General features: G+C 41.3%; 1 protein-coding gene across 3 annotated transcripts in view; it reads left to right on the top strand.

Annotated features, from left to right (window-relative positions):
• DAAM1 (dishevelled associated activator of morphogenesis 1) overlaps positions 1 to 15,725 on the top strand; it is a 162,900-nt gene that overhangs the window by 109,103 nt on the left and 38,072 nt on the right. For all 3 annotated transcript variants that reach the window (XM_059182222.1, XM_059182224.1, XM_059182223.1), the window contains exons 5-15: positions 4,324 to 4,418; positions 6,680 to 7,013; positions 7,606 to 7,716; positions 7,834 to 7,937; positions 9,576 to 9,642; positions 9,841 to 9,958; positions 10,397 to 10,535; positions 10,818 to 10,876; positions 13,909 to 14,096; positions 14,662 to 14,964; positions 15,269 to 15,376. In XM_059182222.1, the coding sequence (XP_059038205.1) occupies positions 4,324 to 4,418; positions 6,680 to 7,013; positions 7,606 to 7,716; positions 7,834 to 7,937; positions 9,576 to 9,642; positions 9,841 to 9,958; positions 10,397 to 10,535; positions 10,818 to 10,876; positions 13,909 to 14,096; positions 14,662 to 14,964; positions 15,269 to 15,376 (1,626 nt within the window). The remainder of the gene's footprint in view (positions 1 to 4,323; positions 4,419 to 6,679; positions 7,014 to 7,605; positions 7,717 to 7,833; positions 7,938 to 9,575; positions 9,643 to 9,840; positions 9,959 to 10,396; positions 10,536 to 10,817; positions 10,877 to 13,908; positions 14,097 to 14,661; positions 14,965 to 15,268; positions 15,377 to 15,725) is intronic.

Raw genomic sequence — 15,725 nt, forward strand, 5'->3', positions numbered from 1 at the left:
AAGATGATAGCTTCCATAATAAGTATTTTTCTCTACCTCTTTCTCTTCTTCCTTTCCCAGGGTCCTTTTGGACAATTAGCTGCCTCATACTTAGGCAAACATTTTTTTTTTTTTAATTGTCTAATATTTTGCTGCTGCTGCAAAAGTTAAAAACTGATTACAATATGTGAATCACACTTTTATTAAACTTTCAGAGACATTGACTTTTAGTAGCTTCCTCTTTTCTAGCTATTTCTTTGAAGATGCTTCTTTTGCTGTTGCACAATGAATAATAAACAGCCTAGTTTAGAGCTATATAAATTATAGAAGAAACTGCATAAGCTTTTGCCCTGAGGATTTCTAGTCTAAAAGCACTGCAGAAAATAACACCCAACGCCTCCTTGTCCAAGGCATCCTACATAATGGCAAAGATGAGAAAAGAGTGATCTCAGTATTTGTATGACTATGTTAGCAAAGTGTGGGGCTTATGACGACCATCAGGGATTTTTCTGTGCACAGCCTGAGCAATAATAACTTAGAGCCTTTTACATTTCCTGCATTTGAAAGTTAAGTTCTAAATTCTTGTTCCTGGCTGGTAGAGAAAAAAAGAGCTGTGGGGCAGAAAGTCTTGCTTTCTAATTAAGTCAGCATTGTTTGATATAACAAGGGAAGTTGCTTCTTCGTTAATGAATTCACTTCTATAAATGGAGAAGTGCTAAATACTATGGCATTTTTTTTTCTTCGCACTTTGGGGGCAATTAGGTTAATTTGTCCTGTAGTGACTTAACCCATGCCTTGTACGGAGTCACCCTGGCTCCTTTCCTGCACTAGGTCTGTGATGTGCCAGTATGAAGCACTTCTGTAAGAGCCTTCTTTCTCCTTCGGCCAGCTCCTTGGACAACCCTGTGCTGCATTCACGAGTCATCTACATTTTAATTATATTCGCTTCCTATTCCAAAATCCTTTCCAAGAGGCAATTAAATTGTCAGTCACTTTGCTATTCTTGACGTGCTTAACACCTAACAAAGCTTTCTAATGCTCCTGGAAGGACAGAGGTGGCGTCTTTCTAGGGTTAAAGGTAAACGGCAATAACAACTTCTGAGTTAGTGAGCCTGCAGAACTCCTGTGTATGTAATGAACAAAGAGGTCTGGTGAGACCAAAATCCCTATGCTGAATTTTGTTTTACTCACCTTATTTGTTGCTACCGCCTCCTACTGTGGGTCTGGCTGGTCTCTCTGCTAACCGTATTGGAGATTTCCCAACAGTATACAGCAGAGAGCCTGAGACATTGTCCCTGGGGACTAGAAAGACCTACAGTTCCTCCAAATCCTTTCACAGCCTGGCAGCTCAACTTGAGCTCTCTAGCTTAGGGATTTGTTGAAGGGGATTGATCCACGCTGTTACCATCCTTTGTCTTCAGAATCCCTACCTCTCTGGAGCGTGCAGCGTGGGACAGCAGCATAACAGGCACTTTACGGGTTGTTTTAAATCCTTATAAGCACCCGGTGCTGGAAGTGCTGTTTATAGATAAGGAGTCTAGGACTTGGAGAAAGGTTACCTTGCCCAAGGTCATCTAATTAGGAACAGGAGAGCTGGAATGTAAACCTATCAGACTGAGCTCAAAGATTCCATTCTAATTTGCCTCTCACAAGGTTTTTAAAAACCCTTTGGCAAGTAAAAGAGGCCTGGTAATCCCACCCCCACGTCCCGACTTTTCCGAGCTGGGGCAGGCATCTGTTTTCTTTAATGCCTCCAGAGTCCGATGAACAGCCTGGGTCCAGAACTGCAGCCCTCAACTGGTCTGCGGAACAAGTTCAGTGACTTTGCGTAAGCTTCTTAACAAGAATGCTTTGTTCTTTAGAGGACCCCAGAGTGATCTGTTGGCTTTTAAAGAGTGAAAAACAGTATCATAAAAGCACAGCCCAATAAGTTCGAGAAGGACCTGGGCTTCCTTTGGATGGGCTTGTCTGTGCCCTCCCAGGGAGGAAGGATGTGAGGTGAAGTTCAGAGTGCTGAGCAGACTGCCTTGTTGATTTCATACCAGTGAAATGTTTCCAACAGGAGCTTAGTACCAGACACCTAGACAGGAGTAATTTCTGTGCTTACTTTGTGTCTCTCAGAACTGGATGTTCCAGTGCACACCTTAGTAGCCTTCATCAGATCCTACCAGGAGGCGCTTTGTCCTTTGCCCACTTCCAGGCAAAGGGGATTGAATAAGTGCAGAGAGCACCCAGGGAGGCCGCCACAAGCCTGACCTGCGTATGCCAAGGGGCATACTAGATGGTTGGCCTAGCAGCTCTCTTTAGAAAGTAGGAATGTCTCCTTTATCTGTGAAAAGCTGCAAATCAAGCCTTTTTCCTAAATGTGAAGCTTGAAAACTTTAGACTTCATATAATAGATTTTATTTTGAAAAGTCATACTGGAATATCCTGTTCATCTGCATACCCTTAGTTTTCTTAGTATAACAAACACAATTTTTTATTCAAATCTAATTGTATCACATACAGAAAAGAGTGTGTTGCCTCTGTTTTAAAAGGAAGGTAATGGTCCTTACACTGGGAAAGGAAATTCTAATTCAATTTTCTTGACTTTTCATAAATCTCCCAGCTCTCCTAGCAAAAGACTTACTGTAGTCTGTTTTTATGCAGATGTTCCATCCTCTCCAACATTGTTAAAAGAATAATTACGTGCATCTTTCTTTGGTATTAGTGAACCATAATAAGAAATGTGTGTCTTCAATTTGGGTATAGTTTTGTGTGATTAAGCTTAGGAACAAGCGGTGATGTTCATAAACAGCTTGATTCTGAGCTGCAGATTCAAAGTGATTGCTTCAGAGTCTAAACGAGTTCAGCTGTGCCATAGGAGATTAAACATACTTGGCTGGATTCAGGCTGAATTTTCCAGGGAATGGGTCTCACAGAGCCGTGAAGAAATTTATTGGCCATTTCTGCACACAGCTTCCTCCCCTACCGACCCCTGGTCACAGCTGTCCAGGCACATCACCAGCAAGAGGACAGTGTCAGCAGAAACAGTAACGCATTTGAAAATAAGACTTTACTGATTTTTATTTCAGTTGCCTTAAACGATACTGATATATTTCTTTGGAGCTTTAACCCTCCTAATTGTGAAGTCAAATTTAGGTTTTAGTTCCCATTTAGTTACTTAATACTGATACCATTAACTTGAAAAAATGAAGTCAAGTCACCCTCTGATGATCTGTAGTCCTGAAAGAAAGGGAGCGACTGGAGACACAAGGAGCCAAACAGACACAGGAGCCAAACCTCCCTTCCCCGCTGCCCCACAATACCCCCGTCTGTTTCCCAGCCATGCGTTCTATCAGAAGTGGTAGCAGGAAGGGAGACTGAGACTCAAATAGCACATGTTCAGAACAGGATGATGGCAACGGACCAGTGGCCCTGAGGCCATTAAGGCTGGAGGATACTTTTAGTACAACTAGGTGATCATGGGCTCAAAGGAATGGAATAGACTTTCTCACATGCACAGCACCCGTGACTGTAATGTCAACTGAGATCTTCCTGAGAGCCTTGCTCTACAGAGTGCGACCCATAGAGGTGTAGCATCGGCACTGCACGGGTACTAGTCAGAAGTGCAGCATCTTGGGCTTCCCTGCAGACAGACCAAATCAGAGCCCTCGTTTTAGCAAGAGCCCCAGGAGATCCATCTCCGCATTAAAGTTTGGGAAGCTGTGCTCAACGGATCCCCAGGTAGGGAGGTTGTAAGCCTCCCACCCACTCCTTCAAGCACACACTCCACAGCCTCATTTCCAAGTGATGTTGAATCATTTTTAGAACTTAAGTATTTATTCTGAAAGAATTGTTCATCTTAGTATCAGGTCTAATTTGATTGTTCCTGTTAAATGATTTGGCATAACAAAAAGTGTAGAAGATTCTACTTTTTGGCTTGAGGATTACACAAACTGCCGTGGTTTGATAGTGTCATAGTGTCACTAACTTGAGTTGCCAGAATGCTGTATTTAACTGCAGATCCAATCTTCTTTCTATCAAATATAAATAGTAATGTTTTCATCAGAGTGTAGTTATAGTTATATAACTATAGTTGGACAAGTTAATCTCTACCGAAGATTTCTAAACATTTCTTAAAGCTTTATCTAAATTTTAAAAGAACATTCAGTAGAGGTCACAAATCTGGAATTCTTAGTACTTTTGCTCTATGTTTTGGTTTTATAGTAATCCTAGTAATAGATTTATTAGTTGTTTATTTGTATTAAAAGTGATAGTAGCATGTAATCTATGGACTTGTTTTGCTTGTATCCTAATTAAATCATAGAATTTGAAGAGGTAACTTCAGTTTTCTTTGCATAGAGAAAATCTCTCCTGGCTTTAGAGAAGGAAGAGGAAGAAGAGAGAAGTAAAACTATAGAAAGCTTGAAGACCGCACTAAGGACAAAGCCAATGAGGTAATTCTTTCCTGGATAGCATGTATTACTGGTCTCTCTCTCTTTTTCTTCTTCTGCCCTTTTTTTCTCCCTTCTTTCCTACCCTCCTTTTTTCTTTTTTCTGCAAGAGCCAAACTTTCAAGGAAGCCTTAAAAACCTTCAGTTGAATCATGGGTGAAATATTTTAATCATTGAACATTCAATAAATTGATTTTCTTCAATTAAAAGATATGCAGACAGCTGTTAAGATGACGTAAATTTAAAAAGACAGAGACTAGCAAGTGATGGTGCAAATGTGAAGAAATCACAGCCCTTGTACATTGTTGGTGGGAATGTAAAATGGTGCAGCCACTTCAGAAAACAGTTGGACAGTTTCTCAGAATGTTAAACATAGTGTTGCCCTATCACCTGTCAATTCTACTCCTCGATATATAGCTGAGGGAACAGGAATGTTCATGTTAACAGTATTCATAATGACCCAAAAGTGGAAACAACCCAAATTCTATCAGCTGATGAATGGATAAATAGAAGGTGATATATCCATACAATGAATTATTATTCATCTCTAGAAAGGAATAGACTACTGATACATGCTACAACATGGACAAGCCTTGAAGTTATTTATGCAGAGTGAAAGAAGCCAGATGAAAAAGGAAAACATATTGCATGATTTCATTTCTATGAAATGTCCAGAAAACACCAATCCATATAGACAGAAAGACCAAACCATTCAGAGAGAAAAATTAGTGGTTTCTTAGGGTTGGGGAGAGGGGGAAATGGTCCTTCGGGGATGACTAGACTGTTCTGAAATCAGAAGATGTCAGTGGTTGCACAGCTCTGTGAATATTCATACATTTGAAAGTATGAATTTTATGGCATGCGAGTTATATCTCAATGAAACTGTTACTTAAAAATATGGGCAGTCAGCCTCCACTTGTGTATCTCTCACACCTTCATTTTCTATTAGTCTTTAAGGTTTGGTGGAATGTTGGGTTGCTTATAGGTACGTTTCATTAACATAGGAGCTGTGAATGAAGCGACTTGATTTAACCAGCTGGGCTATATCTGTGTTGTGTGACTGCATGAGATGGCTGGAAAATAAAGATTTCCTTTCTTTATTTGACTATAAAATGCTAACTAAGAAAAATATATTGATTTATCAAAAATCCTATGCCGTTATATGACAGGCTTTGTACCAATTCTAACTACATCAGTATTTTTCTATTTGTGTGTGTGTTTCCATTCTCAGATATTAATAGGTATCCAAAACTAAGTGAGTTTGGAAATTTCTGGAGTAGTCATATAAACAAGTTACGTTATTTCTGAAATTTTCAGAGTTTCACGTGTATATGTGCATCGTGAATTTTTCTCATAGATCAGCTTACAGTAAATAAATGCCATGGGTATCAATTAATGTGCAGTAACAAAGGCTCACTTTTGTTTTATTTTAGCAGTTTATTTATTTAGTTTTTTAAGTAGGCTCCAGGCTCATCATGGGGCATAAACTCATGACACTAAAATCAAGAGTCACATGCTCTGTGGACTGAGCCAGCCAGCTGCCCTTTCTTTGTTTTATATATAGGCATTCTCAGAGCATGTCCTACAAAAGAAGGGTTTTGCTACAAAATGTTAGTAATATAGATTATCATTTGACAAGCAAATATCCTGGAGCTTAAGGATGTTCTTTGACTTTCACTGATTAACATAAAGGTGTTTAGGAAGTTATAATAACACAGGACTTTTTTTTTTTTTTTTTAAGATTTTATTTATTCACTTGACAGACAGAGATCACAAGTAGGCAGAGAGGCAGGCAGAGAGGCAGGCAGAGAGAGAGAGGAGAAAGCAGGCTCCCCGCTGAGCAGAGAGCCCCATGCAGGGCTCAATCCCAGGTCCCTGGGATCATGACCTGAGCCGAAGAGAGAGGCTTTAACCTACTGAGCCACCCAGGCGCCCCTTAACACAGGACTTTAAGACCACATATTCTGAGTGTCTTCGTGTTCTTGATTTACTGTGGCTCTATGATCCATTCATTGGTTTTATTTCTTGTATCGGTTGAGATCTGTTTATCTCAAACAGAGATTATTTTACATATCTGGTAGAGCTGACCATTGGGTTTGTGCTGAGGAGGGGGTCAGGAATTCAGAAGACTTTTTTCATGAGGTCTTTGATACTTCAGGAACTACATCTTCCTTTCTCCTGTCCGGGCAAAACTTTTCCAGTAAGGGCTATTAGAAAATCGCAAAGAGACCTAAGTCTGATCCATTTTAACCTTCTTCTGCCAGGTTTGTAACCAGATTTATTGACTTGGATGGCCTGTCATGTATTCTCAACTTTCTAAAGACCATGGACTACGAGACCTCAGAGTCTCGAATACATACCTCTCTCATTGGATGTATAAAGGCGCTAATGAACAACTCTCAAGGTCGGGCTCATGTCCTGGCCCACTCTGAGAGTATTAATGTGATTGCTCAGAGTCTGAGCACAGAGAACATTAAAACGAAGGTGGCCGTGCTGGAAATCTTGGGCGCCGTGTGCCTGGTTCCCGGGGGCCACAAGAAGGTTCTGCAGGCCATGCTGCACTACCAGAAGTATGCCAGCGAAAGAACCCGCTTTCAGGTAGGCACGCTCACTCTTCACTTTGTCATCCACCCCGTCTGACAGGTGCTTTCCTGGCCCTGAAGGGGGATCGTCACTTAAGATTCTCCTCTGTGGTGATGACTCAAGCGTTTCCTTCCTCTTGGGTTTTAGTACCAGAGTAGAATATGCCTTCACTAGTTGATCAACCTGGGATTTTAGATTTACTGAATTTGAAAATTTGGCCCTGCTTCCTACAACACATCTTTTTGAATCCACTAAATGCAGTGTTCCCTGAAATTTCACAGGTTATCATTCCTGATTTAGTATCAGTATAAACAGTGAGATTATGTCACCGTATTTATACTCAAATATAAAAAAAAAACCAAGTCAAAAGCACAGTCTTTTGTACTTTGTATGCATGTATAAATGGACATAGGTGATGTAGGAATTTTGAAAGTAGAGTGTTTTGAACATATTTTAAGAAAAATAAAAGGTGGCTTTTCTATGGATGCATGTGATTCTGAGTAAACGCAAGATTTAAAACATTTACTTCTGAGCATAAAAATCAATAAAATGAGTGTAAGATTACTGATGATTCCATCCTTTGTTTTTATGTTTGTATCCTTGATAGACATTAATTAACGACTTGGATAAAAGCACAGGGCGGTATCGAGATGAAGTGAGTCTCAAGACTGCCATCATGTCCTTCATCAATGCAGTGCTAAGCCAAGGTGCAGGAGTGGTAAGAACCTTCCATGCTACTCTTGAAAACATGGATTATTAAAGAATAATCTTCTTAAAAAGGTTTCTGTGAGTCCAAAAAGCATAAATATGTGTTTTATCACCCTTTCACTTTCAGGAAAGTTTGGACTTTAGACTTCATCTTCGCTATGAATTTCTGATGTTAGGAATTCAACCTGTAATAGATAAATTAAGGGAACATGAAAATTCAACATTAGATAGGTAAGTCAGATTGGTATCATCTGAGATAGCTCATGCTTTTTTCCTTGTATGTAGTGCCTGTGACTTGCATGTGGCCTTTCTGTAACATAAAGAGTTGGCTCCTGAATATTAGTTCAATGATTGGTGCTTTTGTGGTTAGACTTTGTCAGTGAAAGAAGTAACACATTGTATAGAGAATTTAATGTGGGTGTGGCATCAGACTGAATCCACGTCCTCATCCTACCTCCTAACTTGCTATGTATTCTGGTCAAGGTGGTCAATTTTTCTGAATCTTACTGGTTGGTTCCCCCCTACAAAGAAATAGTGATAATAATGATGATAATGATGACCACTATCTTTTGTGGGCTGTTATGAAGATTGACTATAAGACATGGAATCTCTTAGCACCATGAGAGGCATTCTGTGAATGTGAATTTTTACTCTTTTGTTCATTTGCTCATTTGTAATCATTTTGCTATTTCTAAGCTATCCCACTAGCTAGCTCTCAGACCTTTCCTTCTACTGCATTTCTTCCTCATTCATGCACTCTGAACATGCTCTTCTCCTTGGTAATCTGTGACCGTGTTAAAATACTTTTGCCTCAGGGCCTTTGCACTTGCTATTTTCTCAGCATTAAAAGATCTTACCACATATGTCTAAATTGCTTATTCCCTTCTTCCCTTCAGAGAGAGCTTTTCCAGCAGTGTGTGTACACAACTCACATCACCTCACATCATTCTCTTTTCCCTTTACCCTGATGTACTTGTCTTCATAGAACTTATCCTCAGTGTCTAAAATACATAGTAGGGGTTCAGTAAATACTTGAATGAATAAGTGAATGGCATGAGTATTTCTTTGGTCTTAATTCATCAGTCAGGCAAGTGTAGATATATGAACTTATTTTTCTTTCTTTCTTTCTTTCTTTTTTTTAAGATTTTATTTATTTATTTGGCAGAGAGAGAGAGACAGAGATCACAAGTAGGCAGGCAGAGAGAGAGAGGGAAGCAGGCTCCCCACTGAGCGGAGAGCCTATTGTGGGGCTGGATCCCAGGACCCTGAGATCATGACCTGAGCCGAAGGCAGAGGCTTAACCCACTGAGCCACCCAGGCACCCCCAGAATTATTTTTCCATAAGGGAGTCTCTGAGCAGAATCTGGACTTGATTGTTTTTGGATTTGATAAATATTTGTTAATTGCCTACTATATACCAGCCATCCTAGGTTTTTAGGTTTGTCTCTTATTGTGATCTCAATTTCAGTCAGAGTATGTCTTTTTCCTTAGAACAGTTAAGTAAAGGCATCCAAATTTTGTTGTCTTAATTCTTACTTTTTTTTTTTTTTTAAGATTTTATTTATTTACTTGACAGACAGAGATCACAAGTAGGCAGAGAGGCAGGCAGAGAGAGAGAGAGGAGGAAGCAGGCTCCCCGCAGAGCAGAGAGCCCAATGTGGGGCGTGATCCCAGGACTCTGGGATCATGACCTGAGCCAAAGGCAGAGGCTTTAACCCACTGAGCCACCCAGGCGCCCCTGTTGTCATATTTCTTTTAGAGAAATCTATGAATATTCAGGAAAGGCCTTCATATTAATGTCCTAATTCCCATGTGCTTGTGTTTGTAGGATGTTCTACTTTTAATAGCTTCTCTTTTATTGGATTTCAGACATTTAGATTTTTTTGAAATGCTCCGAAATGAAGATGAACTAGAATTTGCCAAAAGATTTGAACTGGTAGGTATGCTCATGATTATTCTGATTTAATTCATCAGCTCCTGGAATTTCCCTATTGTGTGTTGAGTGGACAAGGACTGGGTATAACCTGCTGCCCACGTGGCAGGATTAGCTGGCTGCCTTGGATTTGCTTACCTTGCTTTGCAGATATTGAGGATATTGGCTGCTTGACCTAGATTTCTTTTTCATATGGAATAGGTTCACATAGACACAAAAAGTGCGACTCAGATGTTTGAACTGACCAGGAAGAGGCTGACCCATAGTGAAGCTTACCCTCACTTCATGTCCATCCTGCACCACTGCCTCCAAATGCCTTGTGAGTGTGTTTGTGACTTACACGTGTGTTTTCCGAATGTTTGGACATCATCCAAAGGGCCCTGTCTTCTGAGCAGTACTGATTAGGTCGGGTGCACACCATGGATTACATACCTTGGTTTTGTGACAGTCCAGAGTGTCTCCACACAGCTCCATGGTGAGCTGTGTATTGTGACATTCCAAAACTGAAGTGAATTATAACCTAGTTTGATTTTAAAAATAAATATATGCCTCACAACACATTTCGAAAAGGCTAGAAAGTGCCTCTCAATCACATAAGTGATCACTGCATGTCGGAATTCCAGAAACTTTGGGAAGTGCTGGTGCATATGTAAACATCTCTGATTCTGTGGCTCTGGTGGGTGACCACTATTGAAAAATATTCATCCTAGTTTAGAAACAACTTGAAGTATTTTTCCACCATTCTTTTCTTTTTTAGATAAGAGAAGTGGCAACACCGTTCAGTACTGGCTACTACTAGATAGAATTATACAGCAAATAGTTATTCAAAATGACAAAGGACAGGACCCCGACACCACACCTTTGGAAAACTTTAACATTAAGAATGTCGTACGAATGTAAGTTTCTTATTTTGCAGTCTGTGAGATAATAGTCACCATGTAAGACATTTATTTTTTCCCTACTTTAAAATAGCAGCTGGGGGAACTGAAATGTTCTAGACGTCAAATATGAGTATATATATGTATGTAATATATCTGAGTAACATCCGGGTTTAAATGGGTTTCAAGCATACTGAGGGCTTTCTGTGCAGCGGACTATTTTTGTACCTAGAGAGCATGTATTTTGGCAGTGGGCCTTTTATGTTTTTTGTAATGAATACTCCTTTTACTATTATACAGGTTGGTTAATGAAAATGAAGTTAAACAGTGGAAAGAACAAGCAGAAAAGATGAGAAAAGGTAAATAATGAGGCCCCGACAAGAGAAGAGGCCGTGTTACTGGTTAATTGGGCAGCTCTGCCCTCTGTATATTTTAGAAATTTGCGTTAATACTTCTTCCCGACTTTAGTGCATCAAACAGTCTTTCCTTTTTCCATGTCTTAGGGGCATTTTTGCCCTGTTTTCTCTTGAATTGAGCTATTTTAGTTTTCATGCTGATTGCTAAGTATTTTATCCTTTTATTATAATTATGTAAATTTTTTTGGAAGAGCTTGTAGCATTTGGTGTTTGGTATTCATTGATTCAAATTTTCTTAACTACTGCTCCTTCCAGCCTTGCTGCCCTGCCCCATAACTGTTCGTTAAGTCACACTAGGTTTTAAGAAATGTAATAAAGAACAGCAGGGATGACCCAGAATTTTAAAAGGAAAACCCAGGCCACTTGGTTTCAGCAGCCCCATTCGCCATGTGACCTTAATTTGGTACCAGTTATAAAAAAAAAAAATCATGTAGAAAACCACTGACCGTTGTAGATATATACATTATGAGACTTTCACAGACCAGTTCTTGGTGAGTATTAGAATATGTCTTTGGTATTAACACTCAGCATCAAATGCCAGGAGGGTCATTTGTGCCTATTGCTGTGCCAGCGTAGAGAAGGGACATAAGTTGCCCCACTTCCTTCAGAATACAACAACTGAAGTTGGCCCTTTTGTAAAAACAGTCCTGTTCCTGGCCTCTGCTCTTTCACTATGCTGGTTAACTGACTTCCTTTTCCTGGTCCAAGTTATTTAGCCACAGCCAGCAAAACACAATAGCATTCACCCCGATATTTAGTGTGTTGAAAAGAGGGTCCAAAAGATGCCAGAGCATTTCCTTTTCCCTCATCACATTTGTCCTTTTCCATTGAGCAGAAAAGCAGAGCCACCACTGCTAGCAGGAAATACCATGTGTGAAGTACATTTATATTACAGGTTCCTCACGTAAGGAACATTGCTCTCACATAAGCAAGGTTGCCACATACATTTTTTATTAATAGATTCCAGAAATTGTTATAGAAAGAAGAGAAACACTAAGAGTTTGGGGTGAAGAGAGATTATACCAAAGAGAAGATGATCGGGGGGAACTCTAGGGGTGCCCTCTAGAGCATGGGGATTCAAGGGTGCAAGCTGAGGAGAGTATGTAGGACAGAAGCTTTGGAGTCATTCATTTGTTCCGTGGATGCTTGTCTAATGCCTGTATATATCAGGCACTGCATTGGGCTCTGGGTACATGTGCAGGCAGTGACGTCCTCTTCTCCACTCTTCTTCCTCTGTGAGATGCAGATTACACCCAGCTCACAGAGCTGTTACAAAGATTAAATGACAAAGCAAATAAAGAGGCTCTAATGTAATGCCTGGCACATACGGTTGCACAGTAAACAGTAGGGACTGTGGTAGGATTCTCCCCTCATAGGTGGTACAAGAGATAAGGGCCAAGGTCGGTGAGGTCACAGGGAGAGTGTGAAAAAGGAGGTACTGTAGATAAAATTAATTCTTTTCTGAAAGCTTCAGGTAGCAAGGGTGTATTAAAGAGGGCATACTTTGATGAATCGGAGGGTGGAGGCTGTGAGGAGATGGGAAGTTCTCTGGACCTGGAAGGTGGAAGTAACTTGGTGTCCTTTGTGGAAAGAAGCCTTTTGGCAGCAGCTTCCCAGACATGGTATTATATCCGAGTCATCTGATGGGCATTTGAAAACCAATTCCTAAGCCCTGTCCCCCCAACCATAGAACAGACTCCCAAAATGTTAAACTCTCTCAGGTGGTTCTGACACACAGCTGGGTTTGTCAGAGCTTCATGACCAGTGATCAGAGGCAAGTCTTACTATTGTGGAAGAGGAATGAAGTGGAGGTAGAAGAGGAGATTGGGGTGCAGTGAGGTCATTTTTAGACACATCTCAGAGGAAGTCAGGGGCGCATTCCACACAGCGGCAGAAGCGGACTGGTGGTTATCTTGACTCCAAAGCTTTCTAGTGGCTTGACCTCTTCTCTGTGAACTGAGTTGGGGGAACTCAGAAAGTAAGAGACAGAGAAAGCAAGAATTTAAATGTGTTACCAGATTCAGAAATAGAGACTAATTCTGTGTAGCTCTGCCCCAGTGGATTATATCTCTAGTGGGTTTACTAAATAAAAGGAGTAGGAATCGGGGCCAAGTATTTGAAATAAAAATCTGGCCGTGATCGTATAGTGGTTAGTACTCTGCGATGTGAAATAAAAATCTGCAGCCTAAACTTCATTAGTCTTTTTTCCCAAAGCCCCTCACTCCTGTGAGGGCTGGAGTCAGCAGGCATATTGGCAATGTAAATAAGCATTAGGCTAAATTGGATGCCTTGTTCCATTAGAGCAGGATTGGGAAGTCAGTAAAACTACAGCGGACACCTCATAGTTCTCTCCCCAGATTATGATGATTCTCACACTCTGCCCTTGTTTTTAATGCTGAGATGATAACATTTGCTTTCACAAGTTTTAAGAATTATTTGTCAGAAGCATGAAATCCTTCAAGTCCAAGTAGCCTTCTGAGAGGAGAACGGGAAAAGGGACTCGGTGTTGGGACAGACATGGTCTGAGATCAGCATGTCCTCACAGAGCAAGATCTTCCCTTTCAGCCCTGTGCTCGTTGGACATGAGCCAGCAACCTAGCTAATAAAGAGTGGCTTCTCTGGTTCTCATTTCTAATTTGTGAAAAGAGGCCCTTTTAATATTCGTTTTCCCTAGAGTGATTAAAGGGCCATTTATATGACAGGATCCTGAAGTAAGTACCAACCAGGACCCCTTCTCCTCCGCAAATAGGTGCTCACACTTTAGGGTCTCTTCTGTAGCTAATAATGTTCATCTAAGGACCCCTCCAAGTACTAAGACCACTGAACCCACAAGCTGCTCCCTTTGATGGAGAAGAGGAATAATATTTACCTAATAAAGAGCCTCAACAATCATCCGCAGCCAATTTTCTGTTTAGAGAAAGCGCTTCCACTTTGAAGAGTCCCCTGTTTTCATGTCCTGTTGTTTTCTTGTGCAGAGCACAATGAATTACAACAGAAATTGGAAAAGAAGGAGCGCGAGTGTGATGCCAAGACCCAAGAGAAGGAAGAGATGATGCAGACCTTAAATAAAATGAAAGAGAAACTTGAAAAGGAGACTAGCGAGCATAAGCAAGTCAAGCAGCAGGTGGCGGATCTCACAGCACAGCTCCATGAGCTCAGCAGGGTGAGCACGGTGAGGGCCGGGTGATGGGCCGGGTCTTGGCAGCTGCCGAGGCCGCACTTACCCTGGAGACCCTCACCTTAGGCAGACAACTGCTGCCTGGGGATAAATCCTGGTGATTTATCACAGGGGTCGGAAGACTCGCTCCCTCTGCTATCCTGTGGGTTAGGCAGCAGAGGCGACGTGAGGGTGTGCATTTCTAATACAGGTCCTCTCATCAGAGCAGAGGGACTCACACTGACTTCTTGAAATGAAAACTGGTTTTTTGAAAACCAGACCATGATGTTACAAGAAGCGAGACATATGTGAATGAGCGCTTTACAAATTAGCCCTGAGGTTCCAGATACAAAGGGCTGACTCAGTTGTCCCTGAGGAGCCTACACCCATTTGATTTACTGCCCCTGCAAACCCATCTTCTCAGAAGTGTGGATTTCTCTATAACATACATTTTAGGCAAAGTTTCAGACTCTCAGAATCATCGGATGAATTTACTTCTTACACTGACATTTTGTCGTTTGTTTTTTTTTTTTTTTTTTTTTTTTTTTTTTTTTTTTTTTTACCTTTTCAGAGAGCTGTCTGTGCTTCAATCCCAGGGGGACCCTCACCTGGAGCTCCAGGGGGGCCCTTTCCTTCCTCTGTACCAGGATCCCTCGTTCCGCCGCCCCCACCACCTCCACCCCTGCCAGGTGTAATGCTTCCACCCCCACCCCCTCCCCTTCCTCCAGGCGGCCCTCCCCCTCCCCCGGGGCCACCTCCCTTAGGAGGGATCCTGCCACCTCCTGGTGCTCCACTGGGTCTGGCACTCAAGAAGAAAAACATTCCGCAGCCCACAAATGCCCTGAAATCCTTCAACTGGTCTAAGCTGCCCGAGGTAAGCCCTTTGTTCTAATTTTCCCTCTAAGGGATAGCATTAGCAGCTCGCAGTGTTGTGCCTGCAAAGGGAAACAGTCCTGGCCGTTAATTGATTTCAGTTTCTAGTTTGGACTCGGGTTCTCACCAGCTCAGATATTTACGTGATAAAACTGGACTAAATGGCATGTTGTCTGAAGCCAGCCCACTTTGAGCATCTGGTAAAATGAAAAATTGGGGATAGTAGCACTTTGAAAAAAAAAATCCTGTCTATTCTTTTTGTGTATTAACTATAACTCTAGCACTTATTAACTTGTTGTTTGCAGAATAAACTAGAAGGAACAGTATGGACTGAAATTGATGATACAAAAGTCTTCAAAATTCTAGATCTTGAAGACCTGGAAAGAACATTCTCTGCCTACCAAAGACAGCAGGTAACAACACGTGGTCTCCAAGATGCTAAAAGAATAAAAAAACATCATCCTTGTGCATGGTTCCTGGGCCATCTGTCACCCCATGATGTGATAGGCATCTTAATTCTAGGCTGCTGGGTCTACCCTGGTATGTTCCTGCCAAGCAGCATGGTGTGTGTGTGTCCACATGTGTGTCTAGGTGCCCGTCAGTTGTGTGTGTGAACGTGTTGATACTCATACCCTGGTGTGTATTCAAGACCTTATCTCCTTTGGTGGAGGCAGTTCTTAATACTTACGATTTTTATCACTTGTACTTAGTCCAGAAGGGTCACCAGGAGAAAATAGTACTAGGAGAGCTACGTAACTTGTG

Source organism: Mustela lutreola, chromosome 7 (genome assembly GCF_030435805.1).
Source record: "Mustela lutreola isolate mMusLut2 chromosome 7, mMusLut2.pri, whole genome shotgun sequence".
NCBI classification, from domain to species: domain Eukaryota; kingdom Metazoa; phylum Chordata; class Mammalia; order Carnivora; family Mustelidae; genus Mustela; species Mustela lutreola.